The sequence below is a fragment of the Pempheris klunzingeri genome, chromosome 6 (genome assembly GCF_042242105.1).
Source record: "Pempheris klunzingeri isolate RE-2024b chromosome 6, fPemKlu1.hap1, whole genome shotgun sequence".
Lineage (NCBI taxonomy): Eukaryota > Metazoa > Chordata > Actinopteri > Acropomatiformes > Pempheridae > Pempheris > Pempheris klunzingeri.
The window spans coordinates 15,799,356-15,815,662 of NC_092017.1; the positions used below are offsets into that span (position 1 = coordinate 15,799,356).

At 41.0% G+C, this 16,307-nt stretch overlaps 2 protein-coding genes across 2 annotated transcripts; one reads left to right on the forward strand and one right to left on the reverse strand.

Moving 5' to 3' along the window:
- Nucleotides 1–590: 590 nt before the first annotated feature.
- LOC139202373 (vitellogenin-2-like) lies at nt 591–9,551 on the reverse strand. The gene is made up of 34 exons (XM_070831829.1): nt 9,512–9,551; nt 9,186–9,206; nt 8,918–9,069; nt 8,583–8,834; nt 8,333–8,494; nt 8,105–8,253; nt 7,847–7,997; nt 7,595–7,752; nt 7,348–7,513; nt 7,133–7,258; nt 6,828–7,046; nt 6,519–6,736; nt 6,323–6,420; nt 6,108–6,232; nt 5,681–5,776; nt 5,450–5,569; nt 5,177–5,363; nt 4,998–5,091; nt 4,719–4,904; nt 4,486–4,631; nt 4,177–4,338; nt 3,934–4,086; nt 3,636–3,789; nt 3,313–3,391; nt 3,013–3,219; nt 2,778–2,920; nt 2,400–2,538; nt 2,164–2,293; nt 1,889–2,072; nt 1,669–1,763; nt 1,473–1,567; nt 1,203–1,368; nt 784–971; nt 591–680 (listed from the first exon to the last, which is right to left on the reverse strand). Exons 1-34 carry the CDS (start codon nt 9,549–9,551, stop codon nt 591–593), a joined length of 4,851 nt encoding a protein of 1,616 aa, XP_070687930.1.
- Nucleotides 9,552–11,654: 2,103 nt separating this feature from the next.
- On the forward strand, nt 11,655–15,999 carry ctbs (chitobiase, di-N-acetyl-). The gene is made up of 7 exons (XM_070832869.1): nt 11,655–11,805; nt 12,832–12,970; nt 13,196–13,404; nt 13,618–13,789; nt 13,888–13,985; nt 14,942–15,103; nt 15,470–15,999. The coding sequence occupies exons 1-7, from the start codon at nt 11,692–11,694 to the stop codon at nt 15,656–15,658; spliced, it is 1,083 nt and encodes a 360-aa protein (XP_070688970.1). The 5' UTR covers nt 11,655–11,691; the 3' UTR covers nt 15,659–15,999.
- Nucleotides 16,000–16,307: the final 308 nt, after the last annotated feature.

Genomic DNA, 16,307 nt, shown 5'->3' on the forward strand with positions numbered 1-16,307 from the left:
CACATTTAGCATTTATGAGCAGAATCTAAACATTTAATATATTATAAACGTTATAATGTGTTGTAACCTAATTACTAAATGTTTATATACTGCAGAGGAACTTTAGTTTCACTATAACATTCAGTTGTGAAGAAACGCAGTGAGTAAGGATGACAACCAGATGAGACAAATACATTCACATTGATTATACACAATTATATGTATTTGTATACATATTTCTTGTCAAATTACATTTCTGTAATGATCGTAGACTGAGCGTGCAGTTTTTTTTCAGTGAGATTGTTGAAAAAGTGTGTTATATAGATTCATATAGGTTCATGAGCTTTTTGTTTTTCTCAATTTGTGGCGGGAATGAGTCCTCTTGTCTGTTGGTTTAAAATATTTCTTATTTATCTATAACCAATATGTGTGGTAATGTGTACAAGAGAAAAATGACCTCTCAGATCAAGTGACAGGTTCAGTTTGTTTATTGATATTCATTTAATAAGAATTTCATACAACACAAGCCTCTGCTACAGGTTCCAACTAATTAATCAACAATACTTTTATGGAACAAACAATAAAAGATAAGGTGATTGAAGGCAATGAGATTAAGCACACTGAGCGGTACAGCGGCAGGCCAGGTGGGCTTCTGCTGTTTCCCGCAGGTCAACACTCTTCTCATAGATGCTGCTCAGACCCTCGGCGCGGTTCAGGTTAGAATCTGCAAAAATGGACAGAGTAAAGATCTTAGGCACTGCACACGATAACAACATACATGAAATATGATTCAGTTTTGTGAACTAAGCTCTGATTTCTTGCAGACTGACCAGTAGGCAGGCAGTGGAAGCCAACAGTGACGGTGGTGGTCCTCACTGGCATGCAGCCAGGCAGGCAGCGAAGCACGGGCTCAACAGAGTAGCATTTGGACTCCTGGCCTTGGAGGATCATCTGTTTCTCCAACTTCACAGATTCAAGTTTCATGTAACACTCTGGAAAAGGGTGAATAAGAAGGTAAGCACTGTAAATGAACATATCCATAGCAGTCCTCAACTGAAACCAGATTCTGTTATTCATTCGTTCTATTATTTTTTTCCACTAAAATACTGTTTTCGTGTAAGTTCGTTATCATCATGAAAATTTCTTTACACGCTGCATTTTGCCATTCTGAGCATAAATGATATTCCAATAGAGAAAGGTGAAACAGGAACTGTAAGTATTACCAGAGGCTTCGCGGCAACTCTTTCCAGGCAGAACCCAGGAATGAGCGTAGCTGGCTGCGTTCTTGGTCAGGCGTTCGTTGGGTGTGCGGTATTCCTGTCTGACTTCACCGTCAGCCTTTCCACAGAGTCCACAAGTCTGTCCTCTCATCCAGTCCACAACTTTAACCTGAAAAAAAGTCAAGTGGTTCAGCAATTGTGAAATTAACAGTGCAGTAAATTTTGAAGGCAAATCAAATTTAAATCTGAATCTAAAGGATGTAGCCAGATCACCTTCAAAGTGTTCTGATCAAAGAAGACCTCCTGAAGACCATGGCTGGGAGCATGGAGAGCGACACCCTCACCTCTCTGTTTGATCTGAATTTTGCCTGAAATTAATGGAAACATATATCAACATGTGATTTTTAACTTTCAACAAATTGAATAATGTTAACATAACATTTAAACTTGAATAAATAGAATAGCAAACCTGTGGGATGATGATATGGCAGGCTGCTGATGGGCATTTCCACTCCATTAACCTTCACCATGACAGTGCTGTCCTTCGGATATATGTCGACATCACTGTTGAAGAACAATTGAAATACATGTATCATAGTTAATTGGTGGATTTGTGGATATAGCATTTTATCTCTCTTCTGTTTCTTGAGAATTTCCACAATTTACATATAAGTACTGGTGGTTCTTACATGTTTTCAATCTTCACAGTGATCTGGTTCTGTTCCTGTGTTTGGTCTCTCTTCAGCAGCACTATGAATTTAAGTTCTGGTGTGCAATCCTGAGCCAAAACCTGGTAGCAAGAGTGGGGTATCTCGTTCTTGTACTTCCTGTTGTTGAATGTGATCACTGTGTCTTTGTCCATGGTGCACTCAGCTGGAGTGGGAAGAAAAAAATAATTGATAAGTTAGTCATTAACCGATCAGCATGACTACGCAGTAAACCCTGTTAATTTACATATTTTTACCCGCATAAGCTTTGGTGAACATGTAGGAGACCTTGTCAGCCCAGTTGTTATCATATGCTTCCAGCTCAGCAGCAGTGTCTCCGATTGGCAGAGAAACAGGGAGACCCACACCAAGTTTGTAAATGGTCCTCTGCAATTTTAAGTCAAAATGACTATGAAGAGTATATATATATACTGGGTGACAAAGTATGATGCTGACATTTTCTGGGTATAAAAAAATGGCAATAAAACTGCACCTTTGGTGTCCTCAGCACAAAATTCAGGCTTGTCTCTGAAGCAACAGCCACACTCAGTTTGATCTGATTACGACCATTCTTGACCTTTGACATGCTTAATCCAGTTTCCAGAACGATGCGGGAAATGTACTCAGAGATCCTAGGCAGAGATAAAGGGAGAGATAAATGTCAATTCGAGCCTTGTCTCATGCACACCTGGCTGGCAGGTGTGTTGGAAAGTTAATTAATGGAAAACAAAGTAATGAATTCCCACAAGTTTATGACTGAAATGCTACATTTTCAATCAAGTTGGTGATCAGGACTGTGTAGGAGTTTGTTTTGCAGGTTTTTATAAGACAGCTTAAACTTGTTAAAATCTGCATTAATTTATGACTTTACTTCTTTGCGTAGCGTTGCATGCTCCTTGGCAGTTTGTCCCAGGACAGCTTCAGGCGGATGGCTGGCTCTTTACCCACAAGACCAGTCTCAGCTGTGATCTCAGTTGCGTATTGTTTGCACTCAATGCCCCAGCCAATCTTGGCCTGAGAGAAAATCAAGTTAAAATCTCAAACATCACTCAAATTTCTAGCAACTGCTGCCATCTCATTTCATGTCACCAAATCAAAGTTTTTACCATCAGTTTATGGGGGCTCAGCATCACACCATCAGCACAGATTCTCCAGTTGTCATTCTCAGCCAGGTTGGCAAAAATGACCTGCAGTCTGGCAGTAGACCGGTCAAAGTAAGCTGCGATCTGGTATCCTTGAACCTTGTGGTCAGCTCTCACGGCACGGATGAGAATGGTCACAGCAGGAGTGATAGCATTGGCGAGGTACTTGGCCTTAAAGTGCAAATCAGAGATTGATGTTGAGGAAAAGTTTGATTTTCTCCACTGAACACAAGAGACAGTAAATGGTTTGGTGTGATGACTTACCTTGTTGTAGATGGCTTCAAAGCTGTAGGCGCTGCTCTTGCTGTTGGCACGGGCTGCAGAGAGGGCATGCTGCAAAGAAAGAAACCAACTATATATATACAGTATATATATATATAACTATATATATATAACTAGCTTGCTCAAACGGAGAACATGATGTGGCTGTCTCATGCTCTTTCAAAACAATCTGATAATTACCTGGTGGATGTGGTTCTTGGTAAACTTCATCTCAAGCTGTTCTTGCTGAAATAGAAAACTCAGGATTAATTCCTGCACATGCCTTTTGATTCTACCGTTTAGTACGTGTTCAGAGGTGAAGTTATCTCACCTTGGACAAGGCGCTGGACCTGGAGGAGCTGGAGCTGGAAGAGCGGCTGCTGGACTTGACAGATGAACGGCTGCTTGAAATGCTGCTGGAGCGGCTGCTAGAAGACCAACTGGAGCGGTTGCTGGAGGAGCTGCTGGAGCGGCTGCTCACTTTCTTTGACGTCTTGTTGATGGGAGCAGCAGCATCTACCATCTTGCTCTTGCGACGAGAAGAGGAGCTGGATGATGCAGAGGAAGAGACGCTTGAATGGGAGCTGCTGGAGCTGGAGGAAGTTGCTGTGCTGTTCTTCAGACCAGGAGCCAGGATTTTCTTAAGTTTCATCAGGACGTTTTTGTCCTCGATAATTTCTTCTTCCTCGCTCAGGTTAATCACTTTGATGATCTTTTCTGCTGCCTTATCTCCAATCTGAATCTCAATTTCAATCTTCTCAATGACTGGCCCAGCAGCTGCAAAAAAATTTATAAATAAGGAATGTTTTAGCAACTTCTAACAAAATTACTTCTATCTTTTAAGTTGAGATCATCCATTTCACTTGCCTGGAGCAATCTCAACCAAGACAGCATGTTTTCCAATCATGGCGTAGAGTGGGCAGTCTCTAAGGAAGGCGGCGTTACGAGATTCAATCTCAGTGCATGCCTTTATTCCAAAGGTTTCAATTGCAGCACACATTTTCCTCTCAAATGCCCTGGGGAATTTCAGTTTGTCGGCAATGTTCTTTGGCAGGTCAACAGGAATGATTTCAGAAGATGCTGACTGTGAAACCACAACAAAGGTCACGACATTAATTCAGAACAGGGGAAATTATTGTGGTGGAAAAGGTGGTCAGTGAAGCAAACCCACCATGCCACCAGTCAGAGAGGATGCCATCCTAGAAATCTTTGAAGAAAAGGTCTCCCTTGACAACTGTGCTGCAACTTCAGCTGGAATCATTGGCGTGATCTTGGCAGCTGCGAGGTCCTCAACATTTCTTGCAATAGCAAAAGTCTCAACACTGTTGAAAAGGGAAAATAGTTTTAAGAAAATAAAGAGTTCAAAACTGGGTGATACATGTTACTTGGTGATGAGGATGAGTACATACAGTGCAGACGCAATCTTATCGATGCCCTGAACAGGCAGGAACTGGAGCTTGAAGTTGCCCTTAATCATGTCAATTCTTGCCTCCATTTTTGCTGGAACAATTGTGTGAACTCTGGCTCTTGACAGCAGGGAAGCTTGGATGAGTGCAGTATTCACTCCCATAACTGCATAGGTATGCATGGAAACACTGTAGGGGACAGAAAATATAATATAATATTGTTGGTATTGAACTGATGAGGAGACACTTAATTTGTTGTCAAGTAAGCAACAACTGGATTACCTTGGAGTAATGGCAGCCCTCATGCTGATATCAGACTTCAGAAGCTGGGCAGCATGGAAGTTCTCAGGCAGAGGTGGTGTCACGGTGGCTTGGACTTTGAAAAAAACAGATATTTTCAGTATCAGGATACATAATTTTTCTAGGATCATCAACAGTTAAGCTACAACAGCGGAACTTACATTCAACAGATGCAGCAGCCACTCCAGCAGTATAGAAACTGAGCTCCATGGGCAGACCAACACTGGTGGGAAGGATGCGACGAACCTCAGCGACCAGCATTGGTTTAGCATAATGCAATGCAAAACCAGACAGCAGACCATCCAAAACCTTCCTGCCATAAGTTTGAATTGATGGTCCACTGGTAAGCTGTAAACATAAAATTAGGACATCAGTTAACATTATTACTTAGTCATTTGCAAGTCATGTGCATTTGCATGTAGAAGATCCTGTACCTCGATAATCTGATCAACAATGGCTTTGTCAATGTTGGCAAATGCAATCTCCTGTCCGAAGAATTTCACATACACAGAGGCCAGGGGCTGGCTTGAAGGATGAGACCTCCACTCAGAAAGCTGTGTGAGGAAGAGAACTGTGAATTAGCACTGTAGCCCCTTTAAGCACAATGTGCTGTCATTACAAAGTTTTAAACAGTTTTTAGCTTTGTAATGATCGCTTAAACTTACAGCCTTCATAACTTGTTTCATCTTGGTCACCCTGTCAACATCTTCAGAAGTCCTTTTCAGAAGGGCCTCCTGTATTCCCTCAGTCCTCACTCCAAGCTGAAAAAAGAGAAGCAGCATTTGATGAGCAAGTGTTTTTAAAAATGTTTCTAAAAATATATTATGCAATGTGTATACAGCCATATTGACTTAGCTTATTCACTGATGGTACATACACCAGAGCAGACAATAACAAGACTGATCAATCATAAATTATACCTAATGTTGGGCTAAATTTAGGATTCATCGCATCAGTAATCAGAAATTTACATTAATTCCGAAGGCTAGCTACTTTTTCTAATGCAAACATGTATAAGAATTCGAGGCATGTTCCACGTATATAAAAGCCTTTCACTGTGTTAACAAGCTATGTAAGACACGATTGTCATACCTCAAGAACATCAGCATAAGCTCCTGCCAGGTAGGTGCGAGCTTTGGCCACCACAGCTCTTGGCAAAACAGTTGCAGCATCGTTAACATAGAAGGCGCTGGCAGCCGCACCCATCATCCAGGGGTCTGCAGGGCAAAACACGAGAACCAAATGTCAAGCCACATGTTTTGATTTGAAATCTCTGATGGCAAATTATTATCCTGTTCTGCTCTTACTGTGGTAGGCATCCATATAGAGAGCTTTGCTGAAGCGGTAACTCAGTCTGTCAAATTTGGGGCTGAGGATCTTCACAGCAACATTACAGGCAGTAGCCCTGAAACATTAAACATTAGAATGTTAAAATATATGAGATAATAGGTGCTGACATGTTTAAATAGCATAAAAAAGAAAATATTAAATTTAAGCTCTTACACAGAGGCAAAGTCAGGAGCGGTGTTCTTGGTCATAGCCTTCATGTAAGAGTAGACAAAGCTAGCGACCTGCAGATTTGTCTCTTTCAAGAGGACATCAGCAAGAGTAGTCACCAGGCCCATGGGCAGCTTGGTCTCAAACAGCACAATAGCAGCAACCATACGGAGCTCTGGGTGGACAGCCTTGTCCATGAACAGCTGAACAGCCATTTCCTGGATCTAATTCACAAAGATGAATGTTATGAATAATAACGGCACAGTACAAGCACAAAACAGGTCTTATGTGTATTCATAGTAGATGTAGTCTCACCATCTTGGGCTCCCTCTTAGCAATGTTCCTCAGGGCCAGAACAGCATCAATGTGAACTCTGTGTGGCAGACCAGCAGCAGCACTGCCAAATCCAGGCAAGAGCTTCATGATTGGTTTAAGGCTGGCAGGATGTCCGGCATTACCCAGAACTTTGAGAGCGAGAGTGAGCTCCTCGATTTCACTTCTGGAAACAGCCTGGACAGCAAGTTCATGGATGGGCTGTGGGAGGAACAGAAAAACATTCATGTCGCTGATGTTATCACTGAATTTGAGTCATATTAAACACATGCACGAATGATACATACCCTCACAAGCTCAGCTGGGCAAGTTGGGTGCTCTGCACAGTATTTAGCAACCAGGGTGCCATAGCCCAGCATGACAATCTCACGCAGGACTGGATTTTCTCGGATCTTGTGGTTCATAGCCAGGCCCTGAGGAGTAGTGAAAATAAAGAACTGATTGTTTGTCCCAGTTCTCAAATAATTAGAAATACTTGAGAAAACTTTCAGTATTAACTTGCCTCAGCGAGCTTGATGGCCTCCAGGTCGGCTGTCACCATGTGCACAGAAGCGAGCAGTGCTTGAGCAGTTTCAGCAACAGTCAGCTCATCAGCGAGGAACTTCTCCTTGAGGAGCCTCAGAGCAGTATGAGTGCCAATGGCAGGGACAGCATTCAGGATCCAGTGCCTGGGAAAGAGAAATGTTATACTATTAAATTATCCGTGGCACATTTTTCACAGCTCTTCGCTGAATGAAAGTTGCAGCTACCTGTAATCGGGTCTAGCTTTGAACTGAGTCCAGATAGCCTCAATACTCTCAAATCTGGCCACACGCAGCAGCTGGATGAGCTCAATGAATTTCAGAGGGGCATCTTCGTGGACCTTGGCCACATTGTAGGTCACCAGGTGGTTCAGAATCTCAACAATCTGCCAGGAAATGAAAAACCTACCATGTAAAAGTTTGCTGCTACGGGATGAATTCAACAGAGACCTTATTAAGAGGGAATATTTCCTGAGGTACCTGAGCCTCTGCATTGCTGATCCTCAGAAGCTGGATGGGTGTCTGGAGAAGCTCGCTGCCGAACTCGTACTGCAGGGATCCACGGTGAAGATATTCGGCTCTGATGGGCTCCACTGGGGTCTTCTCGATCTCCAGGAAGGTCAGGATTTGCCTGTTAATACATAAGCTACTACATCAACCTGCATTGCGACACTTTATGGTGATAACAGTGCTTCCAACACTGCTATTGCACTCTTGTCTTTAATTTATGCCACATACTTGGCCTCCATCTGGGCAGCGCCATTCAAGATGTTGAAAGGTGAGAACTGGATGAGCTCTGTAGCGGTTGCCTCCAAGATCAGAGTACCTGTGGCTGCTGGCTTCAAGATGTAGTTAAATGCGGCAGCTCCCTTCAGGGTCTTTCCTCTCTGCATTGACAACACCCACAATATCATCACAGAGTGTTCTGCATTAGAAAGCATGACCTGAGAGGGAAATTGCACTCACAGCTTCACACTCAACACATCTCTCTGTGTAAGCCAAGCCGATGTCCTTGAAGATCCTCTCCTGGCAGTGGTTCAGGTCCTTGGTCTTGGTCAGCAGGATGCGCTCAGCCTTTGTGTCCTCACTGATGATGTAGTGGGTCTTGCACACACCCTGAGCTCCAGGCTAGTTCACAAAAATCAGGATACTGTTTGTCAGTTTAAGTACTGGAGTATTTTGTGAGTGAAGCTCTGTGAATATGAGTTATTTGTACCTCTTGCAGCTCGTAGACGTTCTGAGTCTTCTTGATGTTCAGCTGGAAGATGTTGAGGATTCCCCTGTAGATATTCAGCACAGTTGCAGAGATGCCAGCCGGTGCGAACACTTTGCCGACAACACCGTTAGCATACTCAAACTTGACAGGTGTCAAGAGCTGAGCAGCCAGGGCTGAGGTGAGCTTGCTGGCTGGGATGAAAGCATCTTTGGGCCAGATGCCACTGTACTCAAAGATTTCAGGTTCTACAAGCTGTAAGGAGGAGTGACAGTTTTGAATTGTGAGCACTTGATTGCCAACTTGTTCACTTGTTCTAACACTTTAAAGGCCTTTACCTTCAGCATGAAGATGTCGGCAGCCACTGCACCAATCAATACTTTGCTACGGACTTTGACACCGGCCCTTGCCAGACCCTCCTCAGGCAGGCCACCCATGAGCAATGCTTCATATTTGTACACATAGGTTTTTCCAGTAGCAAACTCTGGGGCTGCAATAATCGACAAGAAAACAAACCAGTGAATGCATTTGTATTATGATAACATTTTAAAACTGAAATACAAACTTTCTAACAGTAGCATTTAATGTAATAGATTGATAACTTACCAAGGCTGACCTGGTAACCCGCTACAAAATAGGAATAAAATTTTGGTTAGTGAGGGACAAATAAAATACGTGAAAAAAATATGAATCAATAGTCAAGAAATTGGAAAATAATTTAAACTGTATATTTTTAACTCTCCTTAACTGGCAAGATAGTTGGTATAATTGAAGAACTCAATGTCTATTTTGTCTGTTCCGGTATTGGTTAACAATCAACAACATTACACGGATAGAAAGTAGTTGCTCTCTTAAATCACAAGTATTATATAAAGTCATAATTCTTTAAGTTAAAGTTGATTTAGTTTGAAATGCATAAAGAAGATATTCACCTGCAAGGGCCACAGTGAGAGCTAACACAAGCACCTTCATGACTGGTGGATGGGAATGACTGCAACCAGAGGCTTCATTTTAAAGCCAATTTTTGATGACTGTGCCCATTGAAAATTTATCATTAACTAATTACGAGCGTTCACTGTCACTGATGTTACCATGACCTGACCGTGCAGATTAAACAAACAGAGCAAAACACTAATGAAAAATGTTACAGATGTAACAAGCTGTCTCAACCAGGCTCTTGGCTTTCAGCCTCTCCTGTCACGTGTTAAATGCATGAAATAGAATGCTGTTTTATACTATTGTACAATATTACACATTTATTATGTTTACCATAATTATTTACCTACATTTTACCACAAAGCAACATTTTTTAAAAAGTATTTGCATGTCTTATTATCCAATAGATTAAATTCAGTTTTGACTCAATTCGGTGACGCATATTCATATGAACTATTAAAAACATTACAGTGAAATGTATATAACAAAATGCTTTGATAGAACGGTTTTAGTTGTATAAACATGTATGAATGTTCCAGTCTTTCAATAAAATGTCATTGTGTCATGACCTGTAAATTGGTCACAGCTTTGTCAACGTGACAGGAACTTTTGACATATGTTTACTTAATATTGATTAGCTTTTTTTTAGAATTAATGTTACTGCGTCATGCAAGGATTTTTCGCCCGCCACCAAGAACTTACAAAAAAACTCTCAGCACGTAGTGCTCATATTTTCAAATTATACTATGAGGTAGGTATGGCTAGGATAATAAACTAGGATGAGGAGAAATAATAAGGAATAGTTAAATGAATAGTAGATGAACAAACAGATTGTTTTCTTGTTTCTTTAAGTAATTTCATCTCCACAAAAAGGCCATAAATAATTTTAGATGTTTTAATATTATATTATAATATAAAATACATAATTTTATAATATAATTGTTAAGTATTACATTTTACCATCCAAGCATATGAATAACACTTCAAAAAGGATTATTGTACACTGTTTTCAACCTTGAGTAAACTTGAATTCTTTTTTGCACCAGCCAGGTCTCAAAGTTGTACTTCTCCATTCAAACCTGTTTTTACTGAGCCTTTACAAAACCACTATTTTGAAAAATGTATTATGTAGTATTTCTGGAGAAACATCAAGGCTTTTTTTCTTCATGCCAGTACAGTATGTAAGCACCATGTCTGAAAGCATATTGGTCTCATGGGTGTATACAGTATTGAACCATAGAGACTGCCACATGGGTCTGGATGGGTGAGACAAAACAATGTGCTGAAGCTTTGCTTAAATGAGGGGATGGTAAAATACTGTCCACCATCCAGGGGCATGGTTTTGAAGAAAGCAAAATACCTTGTATGTGTAATCAGAGAGCTTAAAAACTCTGAATCTATCTATCTGTGTGTCTGTCTGTCTGAAGTGAATACAGTGTATCCTCTCCGTATCTACGGTGGCCAGGAGGTGCAAAACAATTTTACAATACGAGAAACACTTTTACAAAGCTGGAGACAAATTTACATTTTAGAAAACATTTTTACAAATCAGAAAACAAAATTACATTGCCATAACACATTTACAAGTCCTGAGACAAATTTACATTTGAGAAAACAAATTTACAAGATGTGAAATACTTTTACAAACGCGAGACAAATTTACAAGTGACTTTTTCAACCGGAAAGGGAATGTACCAACTGTCGAGTAGAACCGGAAGTGATAAGGAGTTCATGGCGACCCACGATGGACGGCAGTCAAGCGGTCTTTTGCCCGTTTTGTGGCGAACATATGAGCCGATTAACGCGGTACATTCCCTTTCCGGTTGAAAAAGTTACTTGTAAATTTGTTTCGGCGTTTGTAAAAGTGTTTCACGTCTTGTAAATTTGTTTTCTCAAATGTAAATTTGTCTCAGGACTTGTAAATGTGTTATGGCAATGTAATTTTGTTTTCTGATTTGTAAAAATGTTTTCTAAAATGTAAATTTGTCTCCAGCTTTGTATTGTAAAATTGTTTTGCACCTCCCGGCCACCGTACCGTCCTGTCGCGGACGGTATGAACTTTGTCCCTTGTCGGCCTACGTTCAGAAGTGATGGCGGTAACGTGATTTGTTGACAGTTCAGAGTCCGACCGGACTGGTCTGACATCTTTCAGTCCAAACTTCCTGCTGTTCCTAAAATGTTCCGCTGTCTCCTGGTTTTGTGGTCCATAATCCTGGTCAGGGGGACTACTGTGTGTCCGTGTGAGAGACCGGAGCTCTGTCAGCAGGTCCGGGACGAGAGAGACTTTGAGGTAGTGAACGTAACTGAACCACCGACACGTAGTTAAATATCTTCAACACATCACTGAAAATGTAGCTCTAAAACACACTCTTCACCACTTTACAGCTGCTCTTGTTGAATTACAAGTAAAATGGGGATTTTTAGTGTGAACAGAAAGCAAATGTCAAATTTAATGAACTGAAAATGTGGAATTATCGACTCCATTGAACCTTTAGATCCCCGTGATGATCGTGTTTAGATCATTTTCACAGCCTCATTCATCTTTCAAACCTCCACCAGTTTGTAACATACTGTAGTATTTATTTAAATAGTTACAGAAGACTGAAAGAAGAATAAAAGTGTGTGCTGGGTGCTGACAATTATTTTACTGTCGTATCATAAACCTCTTGCTTTATGCACATGACTGTAATAAAAATGGGTCTCATGAAACCAAATGTGATGCATAAACCTGCATCTTCTCCTACAACATGAATCAAAGCCTACGCAAACAAACACTAAGTGAGAAATAAATCAAAAATGTGAATTGTACTCTTTGTTGTTGGAACTTTTCACAGCAGTGGACTTTAGATGTTAGAGGACAATGGAAATGCATGAGCACTGTTCACTATTAGTGGCTGTAAAGTAATAAGCAATATTGTAAGTTTCAAATGCAGTCTGCTGTTCCTCTTTATGCATGCATGTGTTGGGTTTATGGTGGTTCCTCTTTTTTGGCACTTTCGGTCTCTTTGACGTCTGTTAGGCGTCTCATGTTGCTTCAAAACTTAATAGTGCTTCAATCATCAGTGTTTATTACGTACAGATGATGGATACTACTAGTAGACCCTTCTCACAGGAGACAGTTTGACATTAATAACAGTTACACCAGATGTTAGTCACAAGTCATCTAATAGTTCAGGATACATAAAGAGAAGTGAGACTGACTGAAAAATCACGTTTCCTTTTTGGGGAGTTCATCAGTAAATAAACAAATTGCTAACAAAAAACAGGTTAGTGGGACATGAATCGTGTGTCTGTGTGGCCTCTGCGTGTCTTTCAGGTGTTTGTGTTTGACGTGGGTGGAAAGACATGGAAGTCCTACAATTGGAGCATGGTGACGACGGTGGCAACGTTTGGAAAATATGATGCTGAGCTCATGTGTCACGCTCACTCCAAAGGAGCTCGGGTTGTACTCAAAGGTAGAGCCTCTTCAGTGCAGTATGTGGCTGTGTTAGTTTGTTGTCCTTTCTTTGACCAGTAGTTTTACAAAGGTCAGTGGCTGAAGTTAAAGCACTTTAACACGTAGAGATTCTTCTTTCAGTCGATTCCTCACACTTTTTTGGCAAAATTTGGCACTGCTTCTTTTCATCCACCCACTGTCCTCATAATTATGTCCATCTCTCTTTCCTTGTCGGTGGGAAAAGGTGACGTTCCTATCTCCTACATTGTGGACCAAGAAAACAGGACAGCGTGGATAACAGAGAAGGTCACCTTGGCCAAGAGTCAGTTTATGGATGGGATCAACATCGACTTAGAGCAAGCGGTGGAGGAGGGCTCGCCGGAGTACTATGCGTTGACAGACCTGGTCAAAGAGACCACCGAGGCCTTCCACAGGGAGATCCCAGGTTCCCAGGTGAGGACAATGTTTTTAAAAGCTTCTCAAATGAAAACTGTGCCTTTTTCTTTTTCCCAGTGCTTTCTGGAAAAAGCCTAAAATCACCCTAAATAGTAATTAACCAGGCAAAATGAATGAGTTAGTGAGTGAGCCCTAACCGGCCTGTCTAACCTTTCAGCGTGTTATTTCAAAGAATTGTCCCTCTGATATTTATCTTATGCTGATCTCTAGGTCTCGTTTGATGTCGCCTGGTCACCAAAATGTATTGACAAGCGCTGCTATGATTACGTTGCCATCGCTGAATCCTGCGACCTGCTGTTTGTGATGTCCTATGATGAACAGAGCCAGATCATGGGGGACTGTATTGCTATGGCAAATGCCCCACTCTCTCAAACACTGAACGGTCTGTCGTCCAGTTGTACACTAATGAATGAAAATAACTTGTTTATGCAATACTACTCAGCACCACCATATGAAATGCCTGTTTTCTTTCCTTTTAAGCGTATGACCAGTATTTGAAAATGAAGATTGATCCAAAGAAGCTGGTGATGGGACTACCGTGGTACGGCTATGACTACCTGTGCCTCAACCTTTCTCAGGTAAGATTTCGCTCATTCAAAAGCAGCACGGTTAAAAAGTTTGTTGTTTTTAACAAGTAAGTCTAATAATATTTTATATGTGTTGGACGGATTGCCTTGAAAGTCAGATTCCCTGACTTTTCCTCGAGTGCCACGATAACGTTGACATTTCTGGTGAAATGTCTCAATATTAGATGGATTGCTGTGAAATTTGACATTCACATCCATCTAGATGGAAGATGATTTTTAAAAGCTATGATGATGTTTCACCTTTTAATCTGCGCCATCTTGTGGTCAAAAATACTTAACTGTCCAATATTTTGGTTTATGACCAAATACCTGCAAAGCTAACAACAGTATGTACCTGATATATCTCATTTCTCTGTATCATAAACCTCCATCTTTGCCCTAAATTTATTAAAAACACATCAATGAGTGACAGCGTTGCACTGCATGAATGTGGACACCGTAGTTTATGTTGAGTCAAACACATGTAGACACGCTGCTGCTGTAAATACTCATCAGAGCACTAAATGTGTATTAATCCGCAGCTCAAAATAGTCCCCAACAAATGCACTATTCGTTGTGTTGGTATTAATAATAATGCACAGTGCCCAGTTAATTGCTTCAGGAGAAACAAATGGTTAGAGACAGGTTGGGAAAGTCAGAAAGTATTGAGAGAACAGACTGAGACACTATGTTGGTACTGTTATGGGATTTGTCGTTGTTTAATGTATTACGTAAAGCACTTTAAATTGCCTTTGTGTATGAAATAAAGTATGACATACAAATAAACTTGCTTACCTTAAATGATAGATTACAATATTCACAAGGAGATTATAAGGCTATATACAGTTTATGCATTAAACTGGTCAGCCTGTTGTTGAAGCACACTGTTACTTATTTACACTTATTTTATTGTTGTAACTTCTTCTCATGTAAAGACAGATATCCCTTATTGTCTTTTCCCATACCAGGAGGGAACATGTTTTATAGCCAAAGTTCCTTTCCGTGGAGCCCCCTGCAGCGACGCGGCTGGAAGACAGAAAACGTACAAGTGGATCATGAAGCAGGTCAACGTCTCAATGACCGGCAGGCTCTGGGACAACGAGCAGCAGGCTCCTTACTTCAATTACAAGGTACAATGTCTTTATTCTATAGTTTATACCTCAGTTCTTAAGAAATATACATCTGTGTTTGGTCAAAATGTTTTATTACTTAGCAAAGTGGGCGCCTATTACATGCACCTCTTCTCAAATTACGACTCAACAAATCAGGCAGGCATTTCAGGCAAGGGCTGTTGATCTAGAGTGCTGGTGTCCACCCCAGCTACCACACTGCTACCTCCCAAACAAAACAAATTGCCCCTTCGAAACAGCAATAAAACATTCCCGCTGAATGCCTTCTCACTTGGTCTAAAAGTCTCCTCACTCCACAAGACAGTGGCATCATCATTTCTCATTTTCTGCATCATCTACACTTTTTTTTTTTTTTTTTATCCTCAGGACCAGAAAGGACAGATTCATCAGGTTTGGTACGATGATCCACAGAGTATTTGTCCCAAGGCGGACTCTGTGAAATCTAAAGGTTTGAGGGGCATTGGCATGTGGAATGGCAACATCTTGGACTACAGCGATGAGCCGGTCGCCAGGCAGCAGACCGCACTGATGTGGAATGCACTGTTAGGATGCTAGCTGTGATACACTTAACGCTGCTGCAAACATTTACATCACCCCCCCCAGCTCACTCCTGGTTGTTGCTAAGTCAATATGTCCCTTTGTACCATTAATGGGGTGTGGCTCTGAGTTCAGGGATGCATACTTGCACTTCAGAGTTTATTGTGGCTTTTATTGCTGTTTTCTTTGAATGCAGTCACGTCTGTGTGCGTGCGTGTGATTCTCTGAAAAAAGACAACCAATCTTTTTAATGTGATGTACACAAACCGTATTTCTGACCAATATCGAGCTTAATGAAATCTGTGCACCTTACATTTTTCATGAATAAAACATTTTCTAATCAATTGTAAACCACTGAAGTTACATGAGCCCTTAAACATTTTAGTCATAGTTTTCATCTTTTTGCAGCCAGCATACAGCACCTGAGAATGTGAGAAGTCAACAGTATCAACATTGTGAACAAATCAGACCTCAACAAACACCATATGAAATAATAGTAAAATTGGGGGGGGAAAACAACAACAAAGCTTGGGTACACAGTACTACTGTGTAAAGTGAAACATAAAGTCAACATTTTAATCATTTTCAGTGAAAATGATTTCAGTGACTGTCCTGAAACATATGACATAAAGATGTAACAAAATCCATCTGTCCCAGCAGAGTCGAG